Source organism: Nicotiana attenuata, unplaced genomic scaffold, assembly GCF_001879085.1.
Source record: "Nicotiana attenuata strain UT unplaced genomic scaffold, NIATTr2, whole genome shotgun sequence".
Taxonomy (NCBI): Eukaryota; Viridiplantae; Streptophyta; class Magnoliopsida; order Solanales; family Solanaceae; genus Nicotiana; species Nicotiana attenuata.
In genome coordinates this window covers 5,456-23,698 of record NW_017671819.1, presented here as the reverse complement: position 1 = coordinate 23,698, position 18,243 = coordinate 5,456, and the positions used below count along the sequence as shown (strand labels likewise).

The following is an 18,243-nucleotide window of genomic DNA, read 5'->3' as shown; positions in this document are numbered from 1 at the left end:
GCCATTATTTATTATTTTTGAATGGCCCTTAAAATTATAAATTCAATTGTTTAATCTCAAAAGATTTTTGGATCAATCCCATGAAACAATTAATTCTTTAACTTTACATTCCCTCTAAACATTCTCTTCTCTTTACTATCACTAACTATACTAACACTATCTCTCGAACTAACTAATTGCATCAAATTCTTTGGATAAAAGAACTCCAGCTTTTAGAGTGGATTTACTAAGTAGAATGATGAGTGATTTTTTAGCCTTTAAAAGACTATGGAGGAGGGCGATGTGCACAAATAGCCACTAACAGATCCTGTCTTTATTTTAAAGCCACTGTTTTAAATGTCTTTAGTTTTAGCCACTGGTTTAATGACCTTTAACTGTCCGGACGAAAATACCCTTCTGCTCATGTCCTTAACTTCAGGACTTCAGAACTACATGTCCTTAACTTTTGAACTTGAAACTCTAAGTTCAGGACTTCAAGACTACATGTCATTAACTTTTTAACCTGTAACTCTAAGTTCAGGACTTCAGGACTACATGTCCTTAACTTTTGAACTTGTAAGTCAAAGTTAAGGACCTATTGTCCTTAACTTTTGAACTTGTAACTATAAGTTAAGTAGTGCTTGTCCTTAACTTTTGAACGTGTAACTGTAAGTTAAGGACTGTCTGTCCTTAACTTTGAGTTTTAAGTTCAAAAGTTAAGGACAACAGTCCTTAAGTTTGACTTGCTGGTTAAAAAGTTATGGACAGGAAGTCCTTAACTTATAGTTCAAAGTTGAAAACTTAAGGACTCCTGTCCTTAACTTTGATTTCAAAGATTAAAAGTTAAGGACAAGAAGTCCTTAACTTATAGTTTCAAGTTTAAAACTTAAGGACTGTCTGTCCTTAATTCTTGTTCAGTTTCCAGTATGCTGCTAATTGTGAGCGTTATAAGTATGAGTTTGCCCAGAATTGAGAGATAAATACATAATAATTTCCTGAAGCCTAACTGTTACCTTTCTCCAATAGTTAGATGTTAACTTGTAGAGATAAATACGTTATCTTTTCTCCTTTTTGCCTCATTTTCAACTCGATGCATTATAAGATCTTTATTCTTCATGAGACATAGCATTTTGCATATAATGGTTGTTTGACTTCTTAGTTAGATGGCTTACTGATCTTATCTGAATGTTCAGCTCCCAATATATCATGTTCATCCTTGTTCAGTTTCCAGTATGCTGCTAATTGTGAGCGTTATAAGTATGAGTTTGCCCAGAATTGAGAGATAAATACATAATAATTTCCTGAAGCCTAACTGTTACCTTTATGAAGGAAGGGTAAAACAGTCTTTTCCCTATTAGTAGTGGCTATTTTTGCTGAGCATTATAATTAGTGGATAAAAATTAAAGACGCCCTTAATTAGTGGCTACTGCACGCCATTTCTACCCATTTTCATACTAGGTTGGACTTGTGATTTTAAGCCTGAGTTGATCCAAGGCCCAATATCGGCCCAACATTTCAGTTTTTTTAATAGAGCCCAAAGTTTCGTTTACGTTCCAATATTTGTGACTGTAGGGGTGTTCACGGTTTGACGGAAAACCTATCCAAACTAAAAACCGAACCAAACCGATTAAGTAAATCGATATTTTTTTTGATTTGGATTGGTTTTGGTTTTAAATTTTAAAAACCGATAATATTTGGTTTGGTTTTGGTTCNGTCTGCTCTGCATAAAGAAGGAAGCATGAAGTTGGCCTACTTGCAACTAGCAAGACTGGAAGAAGAGTTATTAGTAACTCACCTAGATTCCCAAATCCAAATCCCAAACACTTTTGTAGTAATTAATTACCACCTTAAACCTTCACAATTCATTTCATTATATATATATATATTTGCTACTACATATCTAAATCTCCATCTGCACCAATCTCTTTATCCTCCTGTCTCTTTTTTGATCTGTCTTTTCCTTTGCCATTTTTGAAGCTACATTTCCCCATCTGGGTCTTCTTCATTCTTGCACTACATTTATATGGGACAATTGTTATTGTCGTCCCAAGATTCAATTTAAGGAAACAAGAAATTATATTGTCTGTTGGTCATGTCTTATACTGGAAAAGGCTACTCTGATTCCAGCACTACTGGTGCTGTTGAAGGTTCATCTCACTTGAAGCTTTATCAAGCTTTCATTTTTTCAGTTCCCATTTTCTTTGCTTTTGTACTTCTATTGTTTTTTTACATATTTTATCTTCGCCGTCGGAGGGTTGACTGGTCTTCTTTAAGGATGAGGAGTCCACAGTTGCAGCACACCGCTACGGGAGCTGATGAATTGTCAAGGGTATGTATAAGGAAAATAAAAATGGAGTTATTTTTATATAAATCTTGGAATTGTTGTTTTAATTGATTTTGTTGTTGTTGTTGTTGTTGTTGTAACAGTGTGAATTGGGGTTGAAGAAGGAGGTGAGGGAGATGTTACCAATTATTGTGTTCACAGAGAGCTTCTCCGTCAAAGACACACAGTAAGAGTCCTTTGTCTTTCTTGATTTTTTGAATTGTTTATGTGCTCAGAATTTGGTAAAAAATTGGTAGTCTATGCATTAAGCTGTTTCCATGTATATCCTGCCCAATCTCCACTACAAGGGGAAGGAGTGAAAGTATCTCTAACAAAAGATTGCAACTTTATGAACCAACCTGACATTTTGGCTATTTGGGTACTCAGATTTTTTCAAATTTCAGGGTTTCATGGAATGTTGCCTGAATTGGGTCATGTTCTACGTATACCTGTCGATCTATAGGTGTGACATTATGATGATTGAAGGCGTTAAAAGATGTGAATCTAAAATTACATGGAGGGAAGTGTCTCACAAGATCTTAAATAATCTATTAAAAAGGAAAAAGAATGAGATTCGGTTCAAAATAAAAGACGGTGGAAGTAAGAAATTCCATATAAGTGATAATAACTAGTTGATATTAAACTAGTTATTGAGATTTAGAGACGCATAATTTGTCCGCTTAGTATCAGAATGAAATTGACATGGCCAGTGGTATTAAGAAGAATCATAACCCAATTGATTTGAGATTGAGCCATTGAGGTGTGGTTGATTGATAAAGGATATAGAGATTTATGGAAGGTTGTTTGCTATTGTAGTTTATGGGTGTGGGGGGGGGGGGGGGGGTTATGTTGCATATAGGATGTAACTTATTCTGGGGTCATAGTAGAGTGTAAAGTAGGATGAAGGAATAAACAAGCATGGAAGTTCACTGGAAATCACTGGGCTTGATACTGGTGGTAATAAATGAAAAGCACATAAATCCGACCCTTTTTCTTTCCCGGGGTAAGTAAGAGCGCATTGCACAAATCTATCCCTGCAATCAAACTTCTTGAACTCCTTGAGGCTTTTTATTTTTAAACCTTAATTAGGGAGCAAGCATTGAGAAAAATATTATCCAAAAGATGATGCCTGTAGAAAGCTCCATGTTGGTAAACGATTCCACGGTATTTTCATCAATTTCACTGCAAAAGTGTCTTGATGGACTTCCATCAATGTCACGACACTCAACTATACCAAGATCTAGAGATATTGGTACCTAGGGGTGTCAAGTGTGTGTGTGTGTGTTGGGGGGGGGGGGGGGATAATTTTGGGCAGGTCAAAATGGGTTGAGTCAATAAATTGTCGGGTCAATGACTCACCCAAAAGTTATTTGGGCTGAGATGAGGTTGGGTCAAGATGTGGGCTAAAATTTGGGTCATAAGCCTCTTACCAAGCTTTAATTAATGTATGTTGCTTTCTTATGAATTATTTAATTACCAAATAACACTTTCTTCTTTTATTATGGTCATTTATAACATATCAAGGAAAAAGAACTATTTTAAAGATATTTTAACAAAGTTGCTCACGAATCAATTTGGGCTAAAAATCAGCCCAACTTTAGATGGGCTGGGTCAAGATGGGGTGAGTTCAACAATGGACGAGTCATTGAGCGGCCCAACCTTGGTTGGGTTGGGCTTAGATTGCCACCCCTATTGGTACCTAAATTTGTTAAAATAATATTGTCCTCACTAACAAGTTTTTGATTAAAAAAAACAAATGCACCTCTTAAACTAATAATATATGGGGTCAAATAAAAAATTTCATCATAGGAGCATTTATCATGAATAGTCTATGTCTCTATGATATTGCTGCAACTTCATCTAAGATATTTGTTGCACTCGCTGCTGTGTTGTTTTTGCTCTCTTATAGAAGTTATCCCCAAAACTTTAATTACTATAGTGGTTGTTGTGATTAGTTTTTCTGGGAAATCTAATGATTTGTGCTTCAACTCATGCTGGAAAGAACTCTCGAGTAATTTATTTTGGCATTTGAAAGAGTTTAGTTTCGAATTTCATCCCATACTTGTTAAAAGTTCTTTCATAATATTTGTGGTTAATTGTTAAATTTCAAAAATCTATTTGTTTAGTTTTCTTAATGCAATGAATCCATAATATAGGATATATTTGTTAAATCTCGATTTCTTAGTTATATCTCAGTTTCTTATGGAGTTCTCTCTTTTGCTGTTACAGGTGTTCTGTGTGCTTAGGTGATTACCAAGCAGATGATAGACTTCAACAGATACCTGTGTGTGGGCATACATTTCACATGGATTGCATTGATCTCTGGTTAGCTACTCATAGCACATGCCCACTCTGCCGCCAATCCCTCCTTACTCCAGCTAAAGCTTCCAGTGAAACACCTCATACTTCGGCAGAAACCAGCGATAGAACATCAGCTGAGGAAAATGGTGATGAAACATCTCGTCGTAGTGTCTCCGAGTGCCCCAAAGTAGGCCAATTAAATGTGGAGTCCAGAACCACGGATGAAAGGGCAATTGAACCCTCTAATCAAGATGCAAGTGAGGGTGACAATGTTAACCGTGAGAGAGAGTCGAGGGATGCTGCCGTGTAGGAAAGTTTGATGCTCGATTGTTAGGGAAAAATTTGCTATGCGCAGGATAATGCTTTGTGTGTTAGGGAACAATAGCAAGTGGCATGGTGCAGGATAAGTGTGATACATATATAAGTCTAGTATTCTGAAGATCTAAGCTGATAGAGATCAGATCTTGTTGTGTGCTCGTGAAGTTTCTACATTTCTCAGGGAGAACGAGAAGCAAAACAACTCGTTTTTCGACACTTTTTTTCTCTGGGAAAAGAAGAAGCAGAAGCAAAGTCATCTCTAGCTAGTGCATGTACAGATCATATATCTTGTTTTCATGCTCGTGAAGTTTCGACGTTTCTCTCAGGGAAATGAGAGCCAAAACAGCGCTGAAGTTTTGGCCATCTCTGGGGAAGAAGAAGCTGAAGCAAAGTCATATGTAGTGCATTACAGATGATATCGTGCTCATGATGTTTCGACATTTCTCAGGGAAATGAGAGAGGCAAAACACCTCAGAAGTTTTGGTCATTTTACATCTCTGTGGGAAAAAAAGAAGCTGAAGCAAGCTTAGGCATTCTTTGATGCATGTTTATTGGAATGTTAAAAGTTTCTGTAGAGGTGTACCATGTAATAATGTTGTGTTATGAAAAGTGAATTGATGGACATTGAATTTTATGTCTTTTTCAGTTTGAAGCCCCCACTACTTCTTACCTAACTCCCACACCTCCATGATCTTCCCCCATGTTCTCAATAGTTAATACCATGTTTATGGAGTCCCTTTGTATTACCTATATCATCCTATAAATAGAGGGTTTGGGCATCACATTGTACACACTTGAATACATAGAAGAAATAAGATTCTCTCCTCTCTTCCTCTCTACATTGTTGTCTATTTTATTGTTCTATAATGTTACTTTGAGCTACATTTCTTAACAGCTACCTTTTTTTCAAAAAAATTTTGAAACATTGTTTGTTCATACGATATGGTCAGCCTTTTTAAAAATTTAAAGAAAAAAAAAATCAAGTTACCAAAAACGGGTTTAAGGTAGTTTTGAATGTTATTTTTTCTTTCACTCACAAAACTTCAATTTTCCGTCAAATAAAATGCATGCTTCAACTTTCAAAAAGCTATATTTCAGCATAACTTCAAAAATTCTTTTTTCAAGTTTCAATCAAATTTATGTTCAAACGCTCTCATTTAGGGGGTTCATAATAAGTGTGATTTTATTATATATTGATCTTCTTAAGTAATAATTTTTAATTTTTCTTTTTCGATGATGGTACGGTCTTGTTTCTAAATGGTCTTTTCTTTCTTTTATATTCCTTTCTATCATAACTTTGAGTAGTATAGATCATGCTTTTGCAGAAATTCATTTCACTCTGTTTTAATTGTTCTTATATTTGTAGATTGGTACATTTTTCTTGTAATATGTCCATTATATGTTGAATTTTATGTCCTATTGGCCATTTCTGATGTGGATATTGTAATACTCCTTTTCTCTTGTTCCAACTTCCATCTTTCTCCAATTTCTCGTCCTAAAGCTCCTGATAATGTATTGAATTCTTGATTAAATGTATTGAATTCTTGATTAAATGTATTACCGCTAATGCTAGTGTAGTAAACGTAATCATGGTAATTTTTGAGTGAGTTCTTAATATATATTGTAAATCCTACTCGTACTCCTCTCTCCTTCATGTTCTTAACTTTGTGGTTCATATTTAGCAAATTTAAATTATATCTTGTTCTATGTTTCAAGATTATTTTCCCATACTTTTTTTTAATCAAGTCCTTTCACTTCTTCTTTTCAATCTAACTCTTAGCACTTGCTTCTTTAACTCACCCTGGTCACAATCGAATAAATTCCCAATTTAACGGATTTTGGTTACGACGGAATTTTTTCCTAGAAATTTACAGGTTAATTCATTGTAGTTACTGTTAACAACAGTGTTCTGGTTCGAAAGATGTTTAACGAAAAAACGAAAAAGAGATGAAGCAGAATGTTAAATCCGATCCCACAAATTTCTTGTGTCTCCTTAAGAAATTATAACCCTCCCACAGTTGCCAAGGATTATGGGTTACTTCCTCCCAGGATAGAACGGAAAAACGTTTCTGTGATAGTGGCAATACAAATCACAGAATTCCAACGAACTCAAAGATACACTGCAAATCACACGACTTACTGTTTTGTTTTGATGAAAACGATGCAGTAATTTAGTTAGGAAGAAGGAGAGTTTTGAGAGTGATGTCTGTAAAAAAAAACTGAGTACTGAAATGAGGCAAAGCCTCTGGAATTTATAGGCCAATGATTCTGCCTAAACAGGTGCGAACAGACTGTTCAGGAATGGAGTTATGGCATGTCTATTAACAGACACGAATGTTGGAAAGAAGAACGTTGGGTTAACAGACACGGCTGTTAACTTCTTTTAATAAATAAAAAAATAATAATAATAATAATAGGAGGAAACTGTCAATTAATTAATTAAGATTAGATCCAAAAAATTAATCTTATCGATCGTTTGACCAAATCCAAATCCAAATCCAAAGCCGAGCCGAGCGACGACGGCGGCGCGAGGTGTTTCTCTCCTTCTCAACCTTTTGAGAGGTAGAGAATGTGTTTCTCAATATAAACACATATTGGATGGTTTCCCCATTCAATGTGGGACAATCCACTTTGCAAGACTTAATGAATTTGAATTTTTCATTTCCCTCCAAAAATTATTTCCTCCATTTCCCTTTCACTCCACTTAATTTAAGACTATTCATGTCTTTAAATTCCAACAATATATAGGTGAATCCAAGATTTAACTATGACGGGTTTTATTTTTAACGTTCTTAGTAATAAACTCATTATACTTTTGAAATTATGAGTTCAAACTTTAATATTTGCTAAATTTTAATATTTTTTTTTTACGTATATGTTATGTATCGAAAATATTGAGTTCAACTAAACGTATTGGTCAAAAGTGCCGGTTGCCTATATCTATCAGTATCGGTTGCAAAAGCAGAATGACCATAAGAATCTTTTTGCAGAAGATCAGAAAATTCATGGAAATTTTGCAAATTCTCATTAACAATCTATGCATTCTTAACTTGTAAATGAACCGCATATATGAATATACAAATATTGAGAAAAGAATTTTTTTGCAGATTCTCAGAAATGGCTTATTTCCGGGGCTTTCATTGGCTTGATATCCGTGGCAAGATTGCAAAGTCAAATGTTGTCAAAGAGAACAACATATGTCGTGTATTTGGTGTTCAACTTAGCGCCAGATGCATTTCACGGTCTTGAAATTGGTAAATCAGTTGTTAGATTTGTCAATTGTGAGAGTGATAATGAGGCTGAGGAACGACGAAAAGTCAGGAGAATTGGTTTAGTTAAAGCTCAGAGAAGAGTTGATGAATGGATGGAAATAGAAATGGGGAAGTTTTTCAATGATACCGGGGAGGATGGAGATGTTGAAGTGCGATTAATGGAGATCAGGCGTCGTTATGGTAGAGGTGGCCTCTTAGTTCAAGGAATAGAGTTTCGACCAGAATGAACACGAGAATCTATCTCTTATAGATTCAAATTCTTCTGAATATTGCCCTTAACGAACAAGATACGGGTTGAGAAGGGGGAGTTAGCTAAGTTAGACAAGATTGGAATAGGCATAGGAACATGTATTGATGTACCAGATCGGCTAGTGCTCCCAGGTTGATGCAATGTATTCCACCAGTTGACTGAAGACTTGATTATTGGTATATCGATCGGTCCGTATTGCCCTTCTCACCAAAAGATTTGCTATATGAAAAACTCCTTGTTGTGGATCCTGCCGCCTATATAATTGTTTGATATAATACTACTAAGTTAATATGTTTATTCAGGATTAGCAAGAAACAGAGGAGATCAAGTTCCCTGTAAATATATCCATCTTAAGTGACTGTTGGTGTCACCCCCAACTCTTGTAATTGTAAAGGACTATTCAGTGATTCAACCTTATCCATTAACATAGCCCTTATCTGTATCTTTTTGTTAGCCTTTTCTTTAGGAGTTTGTTAGGCCTTATGTATCTTCCAAAAGATTTATTGTTGTAATTTTGCTCTATATAAAGAGCTCCTACAAATATCTAGAAATGTGATATTTCTTGATTCTGTTATACTTAACAAACAACAAAGCAAATACATAGTAAATGCAGCAGCTGCTTTAATCAATTCATATTTGCCGTGGACTATACTTTCGTCTATTGCCAGAAGGTTTGTCTGCTATATCGTGAGGATTCAAATCTGCTGCTGAAGCTGGCATTGTTTGGGAGAAATTTTTGCCGTTGGATTATCAAGATATTATATCTAAATCTGTCTCTTTCTTGGTTTTCCTTCCAAGAAAGACCTTTACTTTAGCCTCTGTGACTCACCAATTCTCATTGATGGAGGCAAACTGGTACTATATCTTCTATCCTATTTAAGCTTGGTAAAAAAGATTGTGTTTTTAATTCATAAGGGGTATTGAGTGGTCTACGTCCAGCCTGGCAGAGGCGGACATATGTATAACCCCTTTAATCTCGACAAAAATTCTAGATATATATGTGCATATATATTGAAAATAGTCAGATATTTTGCTTGGAACCCTTAAAATCAAAAGTCCGCATGGGCACTGGTTGAGCAGTTCGCTCATGTGCCCCGCCACCTTTAAATCCTGGGTATGGCTCTGCGCCCAGGTTTCCTTTTCATGTAGTTGTAGAAATGCTCGAGGGCCTTCTTTTTTTTTTTTTTTTTTTCTCTAATTCGTTTGGTTGTTTTTAATTTCTGATGTGTTGTGTATCTGTAATTTGATTTGTCAAATAGAGTTTTTCACTGGATAAGAAAACAGGGAAGATATGTTATATGGTGGCATCAAGGGAACTTGCTATGTCAGGGGGTGATGAACCACGGTATTGGGAATGGTTATCTCACCCGGTTTTATATTTTCTCGGTTAATTACATGACTAAAATTTATAAATATCTCACCACGATAAAAAAAAAAATTCGTAGATTCTCAGAAGTGGCTAAACTCGAGTGGGTTTGTTGGCCTGAAATCCGAGGCAAGTTTAAAACTAAAATATGTTGCTTATCTAGTGTTCAAATTGGAAGATGGATTTTATGGCCTTGACATTGCTGACAGTGGCGAAGCTAGAAATTTTTCTTAGGGTATTCAAATTTGAAAGAAGTAAAAAAATCATTGACAAAGAGTGTTCAATATACGTTATATACCTCTAAAACCTAATATTTTACCTATATACACAGTGTAATTTTTCGACGTAGGGTGGTCAATTGACCACCCTTACCATAGTGTAGCTTCGCCCATGATTGCTGATGCAGCCGTTAAATTCTCGATAAAGGGTGTTCAATATATACTGTATACTATTAGAAATTGATTTTTGCAACTTGGCCACAAAAACTATGAGAAGAAATTTTTGATTTTTGATTTTTAAGAACGACTTTTGTTTGATTTATTAGCTGTCCCATTGACTTTTATTAGAAGTTTCTGAGGAAGCCTTTGGTTGACTTAGCTATCCTATCAAAGCAGCTTCTTTCCCATTTCCCAAGCTTGCGGTCTTTTTTTTCCTTTTTTTTTTCTATAAATAGATAGTTCATATTTAGCAACTTTAATCAATTAATTTTTACCATGGATTATTTTCGTTTATTACCAGAAGGTTGCATATCAGAAATTATCTCCTTCACTTCTCCCAAAGATGCTGCTACTTCCTCAGCTATATCAAGAGGATTCAAGTCTGCTGCTGAATCCGACGTCGTTTGGGGGAAATTTTTGCCCTCTGATTATCAACATATTATTTCTAGATCAAACTCGTTATTGGTTTCTCCTTCCAAAAAAGAGCTTTATTTTAGTCTCTGTGACTCCCCGATTCTCACTGATGGCGGCAAACTGGTATGATTTCTTCCTATCTATCTAAACTTTGGTTCTTTTCTTTTTCTTTCTCCTTCTCTTTGTGTTTTGCTTGTTCTGTTTTTCATGAAAAGATTGTGTTTTGAAACGCTGAGTTTAATTGAAAAAAATTAGAAATAGCTCTGGTAATTGAAAAATAGAAATAGTTTTAAAAGTAATCGAAATTTAGTCTTTTTTATGTAAAGATAAAATTTGAACAAAAATAACCTTAAAATCCAAAAAAAAATTTAGCATAATATGCTGGAGTTCAAATCTTTTACAAATGAGATTCCAAGTTCCAATATAATATGCTGTAAGCAGAGGCGGATCTAGGATTTAAAGGTGGCGGGTGCCAAAATTTCCTTTAATGTACACTTTATAATAACAACTAATATATAGTTTGTTCGGAACGTTTCTCCGGTTCATTTTTTAAGTTTATCTGGGCAATTTAATAAGCACTTTATTTGCAAATATAAAAATTACATCAATTTTCCAGACCCTACTTATGGGATTTCATTGGGTATATATGTTATTATTGTCGTATGAAAATTACATCAGAAGCAAATATAATTAACATTTTAAAGAAGGAATCACACTTTTATTATTAATTATACAAGTAAAATTAATATTTTCACTAGGGAACTACATTTTTTTGTATGCCAAAAATAAAATTACACAAGTAAAATAAAATCTTTAATAAGGGAACTCCACCGATCAGAATAAGAAAAATAAAAAAATAAAACATCTTCAATAGATAAATTATACCCCATAAGTAAATGCAAAATTAGATAAACTACAAGATCTCAAAACTTAAAATCATAAATCTAATGTTTGCGAAATATTTATCATAATTTATTACTAAAGAGATTTAAATTGTATTTAACAATCATAAAATAACACAAATTTTTATGTTATAATAAAAAAAAAGAAATTATAAATTAATTTTGATCTCAATCTAAATATCAAGACCCTAAGTTTTTTGATTTTGAAAGAAGAAAACTAAAAGATTTGAGATTAAGAGAAATACTTATATTATGAAATTTTTAAATTTTGGAGGCTTTTTTTTTTTTTAGTGTTCTTGCAAAATATCACAGATAAAGTAATAGAATAAGAGGGAAAAAAATAAAATAATAAACGACTAATAGGAAATTGGAAGGTAGCTAGAATTAAAGGAAAATGACTGGGAGAAAAGAAATAAAAAGTACAACGAAAAGGAAAAGTCAGAGGTTCAAGATAAATTCGAACTTGAATTTTACACACAAGAAAAGCTTTCAGAAATGTCTACCAGTCATGGAACCTTTGTCTAGTTGCAGATGGGGGTGGCAGGATCATATATTTAACCTAGTTTAAATTATTATACATAAATATATGATAATTTTACCAACCGGGCAGGTGCCATACCACCCCCACCCATAAGGGTGGATCCGCCCCTGGCTGTAAGTTTATACACAGGGTCTCCGTAATCTCGCATATTATGCTAGAACTTTCTCGTGTGCTGGAGCTCCATAATCCAGCATATTATGCCGGAACTTTTCGTATTTTAGCAAAACAGTAGTTATTTTTCAATGACTATGCAAACACTGACTATTTTTTAATTATCAATCCGAAAACTGGCTAGCTCGTGCTAATTTCACACAAATCTTGATTTATAAGTGGAGAAAGGTAGAGGAGCGAGCCCATTAATCAACCTAGTTTCGAACTTGTGTTTTAGTTGACCCTTGAAAATTACTCTGTTGTCGGAAACAACTCCAATTTAGTACAGCCAGTACTATGCAATTGATTAAAATGTATTATTGGTCTCAATGTTTAACTTTGTAAATACCCATGTAAATAAAGTGTCGGATACATACAATAAGAATTCATTATCATTGATAAAATATATAAGAGGGGCAGTACGTGATTTGGATCAACCAATAAAAAACATCATCAAAGCACCAAAGACTTACTCTGGCCTGTTTGTTAGCAGGTAGTATCTTCACACTTCTACAACAATGTTTGTATCTTTTGCATCAGTACCGTAAACTCCAATACTATTACTCTTTGAGAATTTTCTTGACCATAACAACCAAAAAGGAGATGGAGAAAAGTTCAAAAGGTAAAGTATGAATTGATCTCCTAATAGTAAGTTTCAACAGACAGATATTTTAACTAACCTGCTACGTAATTTAAGTATTACGCTTATAGTTTTCTTGACAGTTAAGTTTTCACCGGTCTCAAGAAGCATAGATAGGAAAATCACCTGAAACATGCAACATTCGTGCAAGTACAGGCAACAAAGTTGCATACAGAAAATAACAGGCGGAATAGCTTCCCGGCCACTTAAACTTGACGGGATTTTAAAAGTCGACACATAAACTTTCAACTTTTCCATTTGAACACTCGAACTCATTTTTTCCGTAACTAATAAAGATATTTGACCATGCCCATGTTGCGTCAGTTGGTCCTAATCAGCAGGCCGTGTGAGGAACACGACGCACAGGAGCGTAAAACCCCCTTCCCAACGCCCAACAGTACAAAATGGGTTGTATTTAAGTGTCTTCTTATTCATTCCTTCTAAATACCCCCTTCCTCCATTTTTTAAAATCTGAAGCTCTATTCCTCCTTCTTGTAAAATCTGAAGCTTCATTTTTCTTTTCTTTTTTCCTTTTTTTTTCAGATCGTGAAAATGATGGAAAGTCGTATATTTTGTCATTGTGGAGTTGAAGCTAAGTTTTGCATCACTTGGACCAAACGAAGCTCGATCAAAACAAGATTAACAGATAATAAGCGAAAACAAAAGAAAAATGGGTGAGTGATTATGATCGATTTTGGAAGGGGGTGAGTGATTATGATTGATTTTGGAAGTTCGTCCAGCACAGCTGACCTCACCACCATAAACAAGTCCTTTTTAAATGTAGGAGCGAGAAGACTTAGAGAGTGAGCGGCCAATACGTGAAAATATCATATTTTTGGTAATTCTTGTAACATGAAATGAACAATTTCAAAACCCTAAAAATTGATTCTGAAACGGGTACTTTGAAGCCAATTGATTGAAAATGTCATCGAAAATATTGACAAAAGCTATAATTTGAACAGATTTATAGGATCTTTTTTCTTTTTCTTTTTTTGTGAATTACACTAGGCTATGGCATTTGGAGCTATAGTTTAGGTCGGATAATTTGCAGAGTTTGCGTGAACAGAGGAACATGGAGAACCGGGAATGAATAGGGGAGGGTTTGGTCAGAAAGAGGTTAAAATGAGGGGAGGGTGTCGGTCTATGGAATGAAAAAGGGGTCCCCGATCTGTTGGGTTAGGGTTTTCGTGCCCTTGACGTGTAAGACACCCATTGGTCATTTGCTGACTGGATGGACACGTATGTGTATGTGTAATTCACGCGCGCATGGTCTTTTATCAGATGTGTTTATTAATTATGGGAAAAATGAATTCGAGCGTTCAAATAGAAAAACAGAAAATTTATGTATCGGCTTTTAAAAATTCGACAAGTTTAAGTGACCAAAAAGTCATTCCGCCAAAATAATAAGATAACTACAGTTAAACTTCTTATGAGATCACATAGCAGAAATTTTCCTAATTGTTCTCCTTTTTTCTTTATTCAAGATGCTTCGAGTATAATAGTTTGTCATCATGTTTGTTGTACTGTCTTTCTTGTAGCCATCAGTCATGTCAGATCAATAGGGCTAGCATTCTCTTTCTGATCAATTAGAAAAGACTACTCTGAACGCTGAAGTATCTCGTGTACATAGCTTGTCATAGGATTACATCAAGAGCCACTATTCAAACTATCGTGTACACGCTATCTTTTTCAGACCTCACTATGTGAGATTACATTGAATATATATGTTGTTGTTGTTATCGTTGCGCCCGGGATATAAAGTTATCGAAATTCAACAAGGGAAGTCTCACGTTCCCAAATCCCAATTAACTAGCTAAAATTGCAATAACAACATTATTCCCAAAAAAACAAACATTTTAAATATCAACTTAAGTAAGAGAAAAAAGAAAGCTGCGTATTTGTCACAAATTTGCTGTGGACCTCAAATTTTCTCCAAAGCTATTTATTAATCTCAGTCGTCGTCCCGTATTCTTTCCTAAGCCCTCAAAGATTGACAATTCAGAATTGGACTAAAAATTGCATATAATGTTAAGTTCTAAAACATTAAATACTAGATTCAGGAGCCACATATATAGTGAGCATTTCTCCAATTAGCTTTGAATTGCTGATAGTGTAAAAAGACAGCCCTTTATTAACAGTTTCAATAGTGTTTAGACAAAGGTTTTGCTAATTGAAACGCTGCAGTTTTAGAGGAAAGAGAGGACAAAGGCGTTGGTGACGTTAAATTATATACCATCTGTGTCCCAAGTCTATCCTAAGGCAATAATTTACTTTTATTTTTAAAAATAATTTTACTTTAAATTTATTTATATTTTTAGTAAAATAAGATATAGCCAGACAAAAATATTAAATAGTATAGTTTCTTAAAGGGCAAATTAATTCAATTTCACTTTTTTATTGTTGATAAATATGTTAAAGAACTGCTATAAAAAATCTAAACAACTGAGATAATCATAATATTATAATTTATAAAGCAAAAAAAATTAATGTTACGATGCTAAATCTGGAGTTTGGATTGTTATATCAACTGCTTCGATCATAAAATAACAGCAAGAGCGCGGAAAGTTGAATGTTTCTTATCATAACTTTTTTTTCGTAGAAGAAATATTTATCTTTTTTCCAAGAAAATATGTTGATTTAACAGAAATAATTCGAGAATTTTAGTTAACTCTTTACGTAGAATTAGATGGTCTTCCTGAACAGATTTTTCATTTGATAGGTAAATTGTTGAAGCTACAAGGCTATAAACTTAAAAACGAAGAGCACTTTCTTCGGAGGGCAAGACAATATGAATCCCTATCATGTTCCATCAATGTTGAAAAAAGGATTTGTGATGTGCCCGTAGACAATAAATTGCGTCCAGAAAATAAAATCGAAACCGAAAAATATCGTAACAATCGTAGTATTTTATTTTAAATATTTGAGTATTACAATCTCTATGAATCCTCAGATTCTTCTTTCCAATATTAAATAAATTCAAGGGCCTTTGAGCTTGATCTTGAATATGTAGTTGTTGCCACGAATGATGATCTTGTTCTTGAGCTTGAACTTGACCTTGATTTGTTCTTCGTTCTTGAGCTTGAAGCTTGAAACTTGTGGAGGAATTTGCAGTGTTTGGTCCACGAGCTCTTTCTTGCTTCTTATTATTACTTCTGGTGTCTTTTCTGAGTTATGAAGACCCCTATTTACAGTTGTGTAAGGGAGGAGTTGTGATAAGAACAAACTCTTTCCGACCAATCAAACTAAAGTGTGACATGGCCGCATTTGATTGGCCAGAACATGTCACTTGCGATTTCATTAGCCTTTTAATGTGACTTGGCATGCCTTGTCATTTTGAGACGTGGCATGGTCCCATTGGCTCTTCCGTTTGACTTGGCGTGCCACGTCATTTGACATGTGGCACCAAATTGGGCCTGTAGGAAGATGGCATCTTGGGCTTAATGAAGTGGGCTCATCACTTGTAGCCCAACCAAATGGACTAGCCCAATGGATTAAGACTTATTTATTTAATCTACATATATTGGACTTATAATTAATCCAATTATATTAGCCCAATAAATTTACTTGAACTAATTTATCTTGAATTTAAGATATAGTCTCAATTATTGTATGGATTTAACTTAAATAAAATTTATATGCCTACAGACCCAATAGGTCATCTTATGTTTTAGAACCAAACTCTGTGTTTCGAAGCCTTTATAACCTCATTCTAGCCTTCTTCGATTTACGTGTGCAGGGTATTGACCCGGAAGGCTTATATGTTAAATACTGATAAAAACAAGGATTTTTGCCTTAAAAGTTAATATTAGTTGACTTCGCTCAACGTTTTGAGTAAACGGACCCGGACCCATATTTTGACGGTCCCGGTGGGTCCGTATTAAAATATGGGACCTGGGCGTATGCCCGGAATCGAATTCCGAGGTTCCTTGCTTGAGTTATGAATTTTTATCAAAAATTAAGTCTGAAAATTTAATGGTTTTTAAGAATCGATTGATGTTTGGCCTTGTTGATACCGGGTCCATATTTTGGTTCCGGAGCCCGGTACAGGTCAAAAATAATATTTATAATTTATCTGTGAAATCTGGTGAGAAACGGAATTGGTTTGACGTGATTCGGACGTCCGGTTGAGTAAATGGGTCTTCATATGGCAAGGACTTGATCTCCTACTTGAAAGAATCTCGGGCGGACTCTTTTATTGAAGGCGCGAGACAATCGAGCTTGATAACATTCAAGACTCTGTTGAGCTTCCAACCTTTTCTCATCAAGAGCCTCCAACTCTGTTAATCGAAGTTGAGCATTTTCTTCATCAATGATGCCCTCTTAAATAGCTAATCGTAATGAAGGTATTTGACGCTCGAGTGGCAAGACGACTTCAACTCCATAAACGAGTGCATAAGGGGTCGCTTGTGTTGGCGTGCGGCGAGTTGTCCTATATGCCCACAGAGCTTCCTCCATACGGTCATACCAATACCGTTTGGATTTGGAGACGACTTTCTTTAACAAGTTGCATAGAGTCTTGTTGAATGCCTTGACTAGACCATTGGCGGAAGCATTGTACATAGAAGAGTTATATTGCTTGAAGCCAAAGAGTTCACAAATCTTGTTCATCAACCTATTGTCGAACGGCTTGCCATTGTCCGTTATTATGTAACGAGGAATGCCAAAGCGATAGATAATGCTTACTTGAATGAAACTTGCAATATTTTCCTTCTTTACTTCCTTAAGAGCAACATCTTCAGCCTATTTTGAGAAGCAGTCAGTTGCAGCCAAGATGTACAGGTGCCCACCAGAGGAATTTGGTAGTGGACCAACAACATCCAATCCCCAAGCGTCAAACGGCCAGGATGCAACAATCGGGTGCAACATTTCAGGAGGTTGATGAATAAAATTCGGATGGAATTGACAAGCCTTGCATCTTCGAGCGTAGTCCAAGCAATCTTTTACTATCATTGGCCAATAATATCCCGTCCTTTTTATATGGAAGTGCAGCTTTGGTCCAGACTGGTGTGTAACTAACCTTGTAAATCCTCAAATTTTCTTAATAAATCGTTGACTATTCAAAATTACCTTTTTTAAAATCATAAATCATTAAGTTGAAAAGTATTTTATGTCATAATTAAAATAAAAACTATTGCGCGTTGGCCATTAAGACTGCTATGATAGTAAATTTTAAATAAATCTTTCACTTAAAAAGTATTTGTTTATTAACTTTTGTTATGTCTTTATTATATAATAGTCCATAATTTTCTAGTAATTATTTTCCTAAATATTATTTTTTTACGTTTACGAGATACAATACTTATTAATTTAATAGCTCACTAGTAATTATTTACAAATAATTAGTTATCAT

The 18,243-nt window shown here is 34.8% G+C and overlaps 3 protein-coding genes across 6 annotated transcripts; all 3 read left to right on the top strand.

The window, feature by feature from the left end:
• Positions 1–1,731: 1,731 nt before the first annotated feature.
• Positions 1,732–5,563, top strand: LOC109210399 (RING-H2 finger protein ATL58-like). Its single transcript, XM_019373811.1, has 3 exons — positions 1,732–2,308; positions 2,407–2,489; positions 4,532–5,563. Exons 1-3 carry the CDS (start codon positions 2,072–2,074, stop codon positions 4,911–4,913), a joined length of 702 nt encoding a protein of 233 aa, XP_019229356.1. The 5' UTR covers positions 1,732–2,071; the 3' UTR covers positions 4,914–5,563.
• On the top strand, positions 5,252–8,420 carry LOC109210397 (putative F-box protein PP2-B8). Its single transcript, XM_019373805.1, has 2 exons — positions 5,252–5,312; positions 8,029–8,420. Exons 1-2 carry the CDS (start codon positions 5,252–5,254, stop codon positions 8,418–8,420), a joined length of 453 nt encoding a protein of 150 aa, XP_019229350.1.
• Positions 8,421–10,399: 1,979 nt separating this feature from the next.
• LOC109210398 (F-box protein SKIP3-like) lies at positions 10,400–17,819 on the top strand. 4 transcript variants are annotated; one of them, XM_019373807.1, is made up of 2 exons: positions 10,400–10,783; positions 17,660–17,819. In XM_019373807.1, exons 1-2 carry the CDS (start codon positions 10,523–10,525, stop codon positions 17,777–17,779), a joined length of 381 nt encoding a protein of 126 aa, XP_019229352.1. In that variant the 5' UTR covers positions 10,400–10,522; the 3' UTR covers positions 17,780–17,819. The 4 variants fall into 4 exon arrangements, with proteins under 4 accessions (XP_019229352.1, XP_019229353.1, XP_019229351.1 ...); XM_019373808.1 differs by lacking the exon at positions 17,660–17,819 and adding an exon at positions 14,432–14,632 and having other exon boundaries at positions 10,405–10,783; XM_019373806.1 differs by lacking the exon at positions 17,660–17,819 and adding an exon at positions 13,437–13,865 and having other exon boundaries at positions 10,406–10,783.
• The last annotated feature ends 424 nt before the right edge of the window (positions 17,820–18,243 follow it).

What these genes read in the sequence shown, in the direction of transcription:
- LOC109210397 (XM_019373805.1), top strand. Translation starts at nt 5,252, where the DNA reads ATGAGAGCCAAAACAGCGCTGAAGTTTTGGCCATCTCTGGGGAAGAAG. An exon ending in GAAGAAGAAGCTGAAGCAAA is followed by an intron (nt 5,313 to 8,028) that starts GTCATATGTAGT and finishes ATTTTTTTGCAG; the next exon opens with ATTCTCAGAAATGGCTTATT.
- LOC109210399 (XM_019373811.1), top strand. Translation starts at nt 2,072, where the DNA reads ATGTCTTATACTGGAAAAGGCTACTCTGATTCCAGCACTACTGGTGCT. An exon ending in GAGCTGATGAATTGTCAAGG is followed by an intron (nt 2,309 to 2,406) that starts GTATGTATAAGG and finishes TTGTTGTAACAG; the next exon opens with TGTGAATTGGGGTTGAAGAA. An exon ending in TTCTCCGTCAAAGACACACA is followed by an intron (nt 2,490 to 4,531) that starts GTAAGAGTCCTT and finishes TTGCTGTTACAG; the next exon opens with GTGTTCTGTGTGCTTAGGTG.
- LOC109210398 (XM_019373806.1), top strand. Translation starts at nt 10,523, where the DNA reads ATGGATTATTTTCGTTTATTACCAGAAGGTTGCATATCAGAAATTATC. An exon ending in TCACTGATGGCGGCAAACTG is followed by an intron (nt 10,784 to 13,436) that starts GTATGATTTCTT and finishes TTTTTTTTTCAG; the next exon opens with ATCGTGAAAATGATGGAAAG.